This window comes from Ctenopharyngodon idella, chromosome 1 (genome assembly GCF_019924925.1).
Source record: "Ctenopharyngodon idella isolate HZGC_01 chromosome 1, HZGC01, whole genome shotgun sequence".
NCBI classification, from domain to species: Eukaryota; Metazoa; Chordata; class Actinopteri; order Cypriniformes; family Xenocyprididae; genus Ctenopharyngodon; species Ctenopharyngodon idella.
Window position 1 is genome coordinate 44593095 of NC_067220.1, and position 11744 is coordinate 44604838.

General features: G+C 34.5%; 1 protein-coding gene across 1 annotated transcript; it reads right to left on the reverse strand.

Moving 5' to 3' along the window:
- Positions 1-6829: 6829 nt before the first annotated feature.
- LOC127512357 (DNA-directed RNA polymerase subunit beta''-like) lies at positions 6830-10999 on the reverse strand. The gene is made up of 4 exons (XM_051893179.1): positions 10995-10999; positions 9500-9568; positions 7059-8146; positions 6830-6891 (listed from the first exon to the last, which is right to left on the reverse strand). Exons 1-3 carry the CDS (start codon positions 10997-10999, stop codon positions 7165-7167), a joined length of 1056 nt encoding a protein of 351 aa, XP_051749139.1. The 3' UTR covers positions 6830-6891; positions 7059-7164.
- Positions 11000-11744: the final 745 nt, after the last annotated feature.

The window sequence follows — 11744 nt, forward strand, 5'->3', positions numbered from 1 at the left end:
TCTTCTCCGAAATGAATCGCATTTTTGATGGCCTAAATGTGCTCGATAACTTATGAAACTTTGCACACGCGTCATAAGTGGTGAAAATTTACATCTGATATGGGTTTCAGAATTAGATGTGGCAAAATGGCTCGATAGCGCCACCTACAAAATTTAAATTAAGCGCCCTTCGCGCTACGTTTCAAGTACAAGTATGAAATTCGGTAGACACCAATACCAATACCTACAAAAAAAGTCCCCGGGAGCAAAATCTGAAAACCCAACAGGAAGTGAGATATTTTGAATTTTTTCGACTTTGGCAGTTTACTACACGCTCTGAACCACTGATTCGAAAACAATAGATTCGTAAAGCTTCGAAGCTTCATGAAGCAGTGGTTTGAGTCGCCCATCACTAGATATTGTTGAATAAAGTCGATATTTTGTTTTTTTGGCTCACAAAAAGTATTCTCGTTGCTCCATAACATTAAGGTTGAACCACTGTAGTCACATGAACTGGTTTACTTTGCTATACAATGCTTTACAATTTTAACCATTCAAAATTAAGAATAAAAAAAGTTTGTATACTAGAAGTTGAAGACATATTGTACCAAACGGATACTACTGGTATCTTTTATCTGCCATGTTGAATATGGCTGTGAAATATTAACCCTAACCCTAATTGTGTATATTGCTTTAGATAAATACAGATTTTGAAAGCAGCAAAGGTGAGCGAGAGATGTTGCTTTAGCTTGTTGAGTAACACCCAAAACTAATTACAAAGGATGAACAATATGGGAGGCTGGCTTCTGAATATTTTTCTTTTGTGAGATATTGGGCTTGTTTGAAGAAATATGGGTGTGATATTGGTTTGCTAGAGTCTGTTATACATTGTCACTGAGAGTCTTGGGAATGATGGTGGACAGGCCTCCTAAAACTGTTGGATTTGTTGGATTTATTCGCTGTCAGTGTTGGTAAGACCTTATTCAATTACTGTTTCGAAGAATATTTTAAAGCTCGCCTTGGAATGTGTTTAGATTGAAAGCTGATGAATGTGTAGAAAAGTGGTGATCTGAAAACCCTGACATCTTAGCAGTTATGGCGAGGGTTAAAGTTGAACAGTAACTAGAGTAGTTTAGTTAGATTGCTATAGGAAGGAGGAGCTATATTGTTAGTGTTCTAGGGCAGCTGTACTGGTATGGATTTTAATTCAGACAGTGAAGCATGTGATAAATTCAGTGCACACTAATTAATATAATCATATTTTGAAAGGAATTACATACAAGCCGAGTTCCTTACGAGCCCCTCCTGACCCAGCTAACAGGAAACGTTCTCATAACTTTTGCTAACGTTCTGTCAAGAACAAACTTTCTTCCAGTAACATTAATAGAACATTTGTTCAGTGTTATCTGTTCTTCAATAATTTTCTCAAAAGGTTAGCACAAAAATGTTATTTATAAATTATTTTTCTTAGAACATCAATCTTGGAACATAGTTAAAACATTTAGAATGAAAACTAACCTCAAAATAAATAATGTTTTGTTTGCTCTTTTTTAAAAGAACATCCTTGGAACTTGGGAACGATTTGTAGCCTGTCCCAAAGTTATTGATCCTAACTTTTCTCTTTAATTTATGTAAAAAGGTTATGCAAGTGTTAGAATGAAACACTTTCAAAACAGTAGTTGTGAAAACACCACATATTGTCATTAGTATTTTATGAATATTTGCATAATGTTGGCAGAAAACATTCTTTGAACATCATTATTCAATTGTCCTTTAAATATTAAGGATCACTAACTTTATGGCTAAAAATGGCTTAAGGTTGGATGGTACACTGCAAAATCCCTTGTTTCATGAACACTGCTCAGTGGTCATATGTGTCCACAGTACAGTGTTGAACTGAAGAATTGTTGGAGTTTATTAGATAATTAAGGGAAAGAGGAACAAATATTTGAAGTCACCATTGTGGTGATCAGTGTTTCCTGTAGTTGGGCTCTTTACTCTTGTTTGTTTTGTTAGATTTTCTCTGGCTGCTTGAATAGTGTGTTCATAAAGCATGTTTACTGCATCAGAGGAAGTCGAGACAGAATAACATCAGGTGATGTTGACTGTTAATTAATGTCATTGTGAAGTGGTCTCTTTCACTGTTCACATCTGAAATCTAATCACTGATCAGAAGTGTGTTTTATTATTAATTTGTTTAAATATTGTGCTACTGACCATGTGATATTATTGTGAAAATCGGACTTTCTAAAACATTTTGCGAGCAAGAAGGTAATATATGTCATACACTCACAGACATCAACTATCATCATATGAAACACAACAATGGTGGCATGCTTCATGCAGCATACAAAACTCATTCATGGCTTCCATCATGTATTGCAGCATGAATAAATTATGCAGCTGAATTCTTTTACTATTTAGATTTGAATATTTTTTGATTGTCACCATTGTTGAGGTTTGTATGAGTGTTGATGTATGATGAATCTCATCTTTTGCTCAAGAGGTTGTGATGTTTTTGGAAGATCTCACACAGATCTCTTCAGTGTTACAAGTGATCTTTCTGTTATTATAATGGCTGAGTTTATTACCTTTTTTATTCATTAATGCTTCAAAGTCATCATTATTTAAACCAATCATGAAACGACAGAAAAAGCATTAAAAGAGTCATTAAAACAGACATGTAAATCTGCTTTTTCATCTTTCTCTTTCTTTAGCAATGCGCAAATGTTCACTGAAAACGCGTGCAATTGCTGAAAGAGAAGTTAACAAAAGTTAAGGGTCAAGAGCCCAACTAAAAGCAAACACTGATTACCATCATGGTGACTTCAAAAGAAACATTTTCAATAATACATCAACATCTAAACATCTGTTTATCTCAATAAGAACTTCTGTAGACAGATGACAAAAATCTGGTAAATCTGGTTAGTAATAAGTCAATGTAATGCTGTTTATGGAGTTGTTTAATCCTCTGCTGAGATCTTGAGAGATTTAATGTCTTTTATCTTCAGTTGATTTCATCTAAGGCTGTGGCTGAAAGTCAGTTGTAGTTTCTTGTTTCTTGTTCTTGTTGTTTCTCTTTCCTTCAGTGATTCTGCTTATTAAAAGCAGGTGTTCAAATGTTTCAGGAACACCAAATAACATTCTATTAACATCAAGGAAGCTGGACATTTTTATGTTCTTGGAATGTTACAAATCAATGTTCCTATAATGTTGAGTTGTTAGTAAAAATTAAGTTGAAGGAATGTTTCAGGAACATCCTACTAACCTTCCAGTAACGTTCCAGTAACATCAAGAAAACTGGACATTTTAATGTTTCCATAACCATAACGGAACGTTTGGAAAACATTCTTAGAACAAAAATTTCTTTGCTGGGGAGCCCCTCCCGACCTCTCGATAATTTTTAAACATCGGGGAGTCGGCCTGATTTTGACCAGTGTATAGGGTGTCCCCCATTGCCAAATCATACACAACTACATCATATATGCTAGATCTATGAATATTATTATAGCCCAGTGGCTGCAACCTAACAGCGTGTGCGTACACATACACACACACACACGCACAAACACAAAAACATAATTGTATATGTGGTTTACGGGGACTCTCCATAGACGTAATGTTTTTTTATACTGTACAAACTGTATATTGTGTCCCCCTACACTACCCCTACCCCTAAACCTACCATCACAAAACATTCTGCATTTTTTTAATTTCAAGAAAACACCGTTTAGTATGTTTTTTTTAAGCCATTGGTTTACAAGGACACAGGAAGTGTCCTCATAAACCATGTTTACGTTGTAATACCCATGTCATTATACACATTTGTGTCCTCATAAACCATGTATACAAGAACACACACTCAAACACACACACACACACACACACACACACACACACACACACACTCTTGTTGTTTTTGTTGAAGGGAATGGCTGTGCTGTTCTCTGCTTTTCACCAAATAATTTGCACAATAGTCTTTTTATTTTCTTCTGTTTTTCTATCTAGACTTATACTGTATAGCAGCAACACTGAAAGCTACTGTATAGTAGTCTCCGTGTTTAACGCAATTGCCACCGGCTCGCCGTGCAGTACAGTAGTGCCGTGTACTTTTACCGTTTTCTGTAACTTATCAGAAAATTTGTATTTGTACAGCTGACACTTTGAGATTAATCCCTTTGAAGGTTTTGTGACACTGTGTGAATTTGTAAAACATATTTACAAAAAAAAAAAAAATCCAGCATTAAAGATGACAATTCAACTCACATCACAAATGAAAATATGAGTAAATAATGACAGATTTTTAATTTTTTGGGGTGAACTATCCCTTTAACATGGACACAGACCCTTTGATATTAGCTGTAAGGCTGTTAGCTATCAGTCACACACATAAAATCTAACCAGTCTTAGATTTACAGGAGTGGTATTTAGGGTCATACTATAAAGATTATTCACTGGTGATTTTAACAATTGGGTGTAGCTGAGCTTGGGTGTTTATTTATGTATGCCTCATCCTTACACCCATACAACTTGTTTGGCAATTCTTTCTGTGGCCTGATTAGTTGCCAAAAATATTTTTGAGCCTGTGTTTGCATGAAAGTGACACACCTGTGCCACCCATGATTGTTAATGGCAGCTCTTATCAACAATATGCAAAAATACCAGTTTCCAGCTTTCCAAACTGATTGCTTATATATGCCTACTTGCAGTACAGAAACATTTACCTAAAATAGAGTAAATTGAGCCTATTTGTATTTGAACATTGAACAGTGTACAGTAAGAAGCCATCTTTTCATGAAAGCAAAAAAGTTTGGACCATATAAACTTAATAAATATTTATTTTATTTGAATAAAATATGACATATTGCAATGTTAGAATGTATAGACAAAAAGAAGTATAACCAGTCCTTCAAAGAGCTAAAAAAACAACTTTTATAATATTTAAATATGCATTAGGAAATACATAAGTAAAAAGACCCACTTATTCCTCTCAGAGACAGCATCAAAATACATGAAATTCAAGCAATCATGAAATGCATTTTAATGAACAACAAATGCATTATCTATATATTTACCTATACAATTATTTGTGATGGTGCTACAATGGAAATAAATGTAATAAAATTCCATGTAATAAAAAATAAATGTGATCTTTGTTTAATTTGTTACAGCATGTCTAGTTGTACTTTCATGTTTGGTTGATGTACAGTTAAAGGATCTATAGGAAAAGCCTTAATATCTTAGACATAATAATGAGGCATGTTGCTTGAAGCAGACTTGATTCAATTTTTAATCCGCTTGATGTTGTATTTACTGGAGGAGCGATAGTTGTAGCTGAAGCTGTAATAAAAGATATGCAAATTAGTTTGATCTCCCTATAGATGAATTATTAGATCTCAACCTTTTTTGCAATTATAGATAACAGTAGAACAATTATAGATAAATACTAAAATGTTAGAACAATGAAAAAAGGTTTTGTGTGTCCTATTTACATTATGGTAAAGTTACTGAAGACTATAAATCTATGGAGTAATAGAGCTTACCTGAACCATTGACTGAAACTGATTCAGGAATTATGTTCAGTTCTTTGACTTCCCCTGATTCTATCGCTGTCGAGAGGGTTTGTGCAATGTCTTGATTGGATGGGACAGATTGACTGGAGCTGAAGAACATTTCTGTTGCTGTGATGACTGACCCTGGGCTGGAATATATAAATGTTGAAATTATTATGTTATATTTAAAAATTCAGTCTCTCTCTCTCTCTCCCTTTCTCACGCACGCACGCACGCACACACACACACACACACAGTAGCTACACATAAAATAAGCAGCATTCCAATATGCTGTATTTACCTGAATTTTATGACAATCACTCTAAGGAAGTTCAGATATTTTTTTTTGTAAACTCCTTCAAGCTGGAACAGAAACAATTACAGACATCAATTACAATAGAGTATGAGTGTGGTAATATATGATTGTTGGTTACATAATTGTCTCTTCTGTTAACTATGAGTTTAAAAATCAAGAAAAGTATCATTAGTATCAGTGTGTTCTAATAAAGTAAATAGATTTGAACTCACCTGATCCTTGACAGACTTAGACCTATTCTTGAACTCCTCTGAGTTTTGATCGCTGAGTGCATCTATAAATGTGTCAGATGAGCGAAACTCCAGATTAGTTTTCACTTCAGGTATTTTTGCAGTAGTTGTTGTGAAAGTTGTAGATGCAGTAGAAACTGTAGAGTCTGTAGATGCAGTAGATGCTGTAGAAGCTGTAGGAGCAATAGTTGTATTTAAAGCTGTAATAACAGATATGCAAATTAGTTGGATCTCCCTATAGATGAATTATTAGATCTCAACCTTTTTTTGCAATCATAGATAACAGTAGAACAATTATAGATAAATACTAAAATGTTAGAACAATGAAAAAAGGTTTTGTGTGTCCTATTTACATTATGGTAAAGTTACTGAAGACTATAAATCTATGGAGTAATAGAGCTTACCTGAACCATTGACTGAAACTGATTCAGGAATTATGTTCAGTTCTTTGACTTCTCCTGATTCTATCGCTGTCGAGAGGGTTTGTGCAATGTCTTGACTGGATGGGACAGATTGACTGGAGCTGAAGAACATTTCTGTTGCTGTGATGACTGACCCTGGGCTGGAATATATAAATGTTGAAATTATTATGTAAGGTTTAAAAATTCAGTCTCTCTCTCTCTCTCTCTCTCTCTCTCTCTCTCTCTCTCTCTCACTCACGCACTCACGCACGCACGCACGCACGCACACACACACACACACACACAGTAGCTACACATAAAATAAGCAGCATTCCAATATGCTGTATTTACCTGAATTTTATGACAATCACTCTAAGGAAGTTCAGATATTTTTTTTTGTAAACTCCTTCAAGCTGGAACAGAAACAATTACAGACATCAATTACAATAGAGTATGAGTGTGGTAATATATGATTGTTGGTTACATAATTGTCTCTTCTGTTAACTATGAGTTTAAAAATCAAGAAAAGTATCATTAGTATCATAGTGTGTTCTAATAAAGTAAATAGATTTGAACTCACCTGATCCTTGACAGACTTAGACCTATTCTTGAACTCCTCTGAGTTTTGATCGCTGAGTGCATCTATAAATGTGTCAGATGAGCGAAACTCCAGATCAGTTATCACTTCAGGTATTTTTGCAGTAGTTGTTGTGAAAGTTGTAGATGCAGTAGATGCTGTAGAAGCTGTAGATGCTGTAGAAGCTGTAAGTGTAGATGCAGTAGATGCTGTAGGTGCAGATGCAGTAGATGCTGTAGAAGCTGTAGGTGTAGATGGAGTAGATGCAGTAGATGCTGTAGATGCTGTAGGTGTAGATACAGTAGATGCTGTAGATGCTGTAGGTGTAGATGCAGTAGATGCTGTAGATGCTGTAGAAGGTGTAGATACAGTAGATGCTGTAGATGCTGTAGGTGTAGATGCAGTAGATGATGTAGAAGGTGTAGAAGCTGTAGATTCTGTAAATGCAGTAGATGCTGTAGAAGGTGTAGATACAGTAGATGCTGTAGATGCTGTAGGTGTAGATGCAGTAGATGCTGTAGATGCTGTAGGTGTAGATGCAGTAGATGCTGTAGGTGTAGATGCAGTAGATGCTGTAGATGCTGTAGAAGGTGTAGATACAGTAGATGCTGTAGGTGTAGATGCTGTAGGTGTAGATGCAGTAGATGCTGTAGAAGGTGTAGAAGCTGTAGATTCTGTAAATGCAGTAGATGCTGTAGAAGGTGTAGATGCTGTAGAAGCTGTAGGTGTAGATGCAGTAGATGCTGTAGATGCTGTAGGTGTAGATGCAGTAGATGCAGTAGATGCTGTAGATGTAGAAGCTGTAGATTCTGTAGATGCAGTAGATACTGTAGAAGGTGTAGATGTTGTAGATGCAGTAGATGCTGTTGCAGGTGTAGAAGCTGGAGAAGCTGAAGATGCTGTAGGTGTAGATGCTGTAGAAACTGTAGAAGCTGTAGAAACTGTAGATGCTGTAGATGCTGTAGAAGCTGTGGACTCTGTAGATGTTGTAGAAGGTGTAGATTCTGTAAATACTGTAGTAGCTGTAGATGCTGTAGATGATGGTGATGATGTTGTGTTCAATGACTGAGTTGCTGCAATTCCTGTGGTTGCTAAAACAGTTATATATTTTACATATAGGCTTATTATTTTGTTTTTATAGATGTTAGAGCTGCATGATTAATCATTAGAAGACTGCAGTCTCAATTCAAACACCCACACAATCTTATTCCTAAATGACAACAATGCGACTATGTAAATCTTTGACAAGTACAATCACAACAAACATTCAAATCTCTGTTGCTGCTGCCGCTAACCCAAAGAGAGCAGTTGTTATGTATGTCTGAAACAGCTTCTCAAACAACCACAGTCTTTTCAACAACACAGTATCATTATTTCTGTAACAATAAAAGGAGTACTGGGATAAAAGTTTTTAGTTTGGATATAACAACTATGGAAGCCCTGAACTGCAATGTGAAAAAATTAAATTCAACGTGGTCTTAGAAGTTTTTTTTTGTATCTCTCCCTCATTTTTTATTTCTTCAAAATTTCTCTCTTTATTAACTTTTTCTCTCTCTTCTAAAGCTTTTTTACTCTCTGTAAACATTTTTCTCTCTCCAATTAAACACGAGACAGAGAGCTTTGCTCACAAAACCTTTGTGTTCTTTGCGAGCATATGCAAAATTTATCGGGGGAACTCAAAACATCTTCACCATGTCGCTTTAGGGGCTCCATAGTGAAAAAATTATTTGAAAAGAGAGAAAAATGTTTTAGAAGAGAGAAAAAAATTTTGAAGACAGAGAGATAGATAAAATGTGACAAAGCGATGTTGCTTGGGCACGTTCCCATTGAGAATGGGCAACAAATTTTGATCTAAAGTATCCAGATAGAAATTTGTTTCCTATTCTCAATGGGAAAGTGTCCAAGCAACAATGCCCGGCAACATTGCTCAAAAAGTTGCCCCGTGTATCATCACTTTAAGACACTACATGCCCCCGCCCACCCGAATTTTTTTCATGTTGTGGTAAAAACGTATGTGTTCGGTACCAATCAGAAAAACATTAAATCACGTATGAATATAATTTGACACTTCAAATACAGATTGAATTGATTACATGGTTACCTCAGTAAGTCATGAAAAGTGACTGTTAAAAAAAATGTATTTGCCATTGAATCATTATTCCAGAAATTCATTCAAAAACGCTAATTCATCCAGTAATGAAACAAGTGAAGTCTTCGAATCATCATTCATTTAAACCATTTAAAAAAAAATAAAAAAAATAAGCAGCAGTTAACATTCTGTCAAAACCTCTAGTAAATGACATTATTTTTGTTTAGTTGTCGATTTTTTTTAAACTAAAAAAAAAATGTGATTCTCAATTTATCTTGAATCGTGCAGCTCTAATAGATGTTTTTTTTTTGTTTTTTGTTTTTGTTTTTAATAGTTGTAAATTTGATTCACCTACCGAACAAAATGAGTAAGATCAAAGCTTTTCTGTCCATCTTGGAAAGAGTCCTGTGGTGGTGATAAAAGTCTGTAAAGAAAGCAATATTTTACTGAAAAGTTAATAGGTGTGTGTGGAAAACACACACACACACACACACACACACACACACACACACACATATATATACAATTTTGCCAATCATTACCTATCAGTGAAGTACAAAAGTTAATTTAATTAATTTTGCTTTAATTTAAAATTGTTACAAAGTTAGACCAACCTTGCACAGTCTTTATTTGATCTGTTTATATCTTAGATATCACAAAATTGAAATCAAATTCCAAATGATTACCATTTCCAAGCTGCATTATTTTTCTATCATGACTAGTTAATATTAACATCAGTGTTTTAGAAAACAAACGAATGCCCCTAACTGGCATTTGGATATCCCAAAGATAATGGCTTTTCTAATCAATATCGAGATATATGAAATAATTAAGTAGAAGTTTATTTATATAACTCAGTTTTCACACTACTGCTTCACAATATATAAAAACAAAGCAGTATGAACACAAACTATAAAGATTACTTTGTGAACAGAATAACATAGTAACTGCAGTTTCCTGAAGATACATTTCATACAAAATTTTGTAATTAATTAAGTTAATTTACTTATTGTAATGTAATTGAATTTAATTTAGTAACACTAGTGCCATTTCTGACAAAGACAAAACTGATACATTTTACCATATTATAAAATGGTTGACATCCCATTAAATGTTTTAATGTTCTGATAATTAAATGTTGAGATCTTTCTCGCAATTAAACTATACTTTATAATATAAAAATAATTATCACAAATATCTTTAGAGATATATAATGTCCTTACCAATCCTTAAGCAGATATTATAATACTCAACACGTTGATAGCTAATCCGCTTTAAGTGGGCCTACTAGATATTTTGTGCTTCAACTTTCACTTCTCCTAAATCATCTGTAGCATTCCTGCCTCTTATATACCACACAATAATGTCCCGATTGTTTCCTTCTTTGAAATGAACAAATAAGCTCAATGGAATGTCCCTTGGCAGATGCTGTGATGACATGCTAATGAAACATTTTTTTTTTTAATTGGAGCTGTCACATTTTTTTTAATTTGTTTTTGACTTTAGGGATAGTTTCTTATAGTACTTGCATGCAGTTGGTTTATGAGTACATCTCTGAATTTGTCTTCATTATTTTTAAGCATTAGTTTCCCAGTGCTTAATGGTTAAACTCACAGTGCTGAGACACATGTTTAGTACTGTATAATCTTGCTATATTTCATATATATAGTAGCCATATCTGTCTCCCTGTTGATAAATATAAATATAATCCAGACTTGGCATTAACTTTTTTCCTTACCAGCCACTGTGGTTTCCACTCAGCATTTTCACTTGTCACAATTTTGGCATCAATACCATGGGGAAACCATATAAAATTTTAAACTTTGCCATATAAATATTTTTAATATTACCTCATAATTTGACAGCAGGTATATTAGGTTGCTGTCACTTTAAGACCTGACGCACGGCTCCATTATACTGTTACACATGCGTTTTCTTTCTCAACTGTTTACGTTCACTTCAAATATAACTGACTGTTTATGTGAATTCTCACCAAGACCGGCATTTTGACATTATTTTGTGTGTATTTGACTGTTTAAACACAATAAGCAGCGAAAAAAAAAAAAAAAATTTAGTACTGAGAGGCGGCTTTATGCGCGCACACTTTGTCAATGGCTCCACCATAGCAGTATACATTTGTTGTGGAGAAAAGTCTTCTCTTTCTTGCAAAGGAAGCTCAAGAGGCAGAGTTCCAGAAGTCAAAATAATTGACTATTGAACAAAGCCAAGATGCCTGTAAGATGCCTGGCCTATTTTTATTCAGTTTTCTTATCTAATATTTCACAATAACCAAGCAACTTAATTTTCCGGTAAGATTAACCCCTCCTGTTTCCCGTAATTAAGTTTTACTTCTCTTGCCTTTCTTTCTAATTGTGGAAACCTGCCAATTGATGGTCAACCCTTTCGTAGAAGCAAGAATCCTCCAAGTGTCATATTTATTTCACACCTGTTAAAAATGGTCTTAGTCATCACGGTAACACTTTAGAATAATGGTCTGTCATTAATAAGTAACTATGCAGGAAGTAATGCAGGACAACTCAGTAGTACTGCTTTAACACTTCAGCTACTACTATTAAATAATACAGAAACAAGCTTAACTA

What these genes read in the sequence shown, in the direction of transcription:
- LOC127512357 (XM_051893179.1), bottom strand. An exon ending in GATCTTACTCATTTTGTTCG is followed by an intron (nt 8,147 to 9,499) that starts GTAGGTGAATCA and finishes TAACTGTTTTAG; the next exon opens with CAACCACAGGAATTGCAGCA.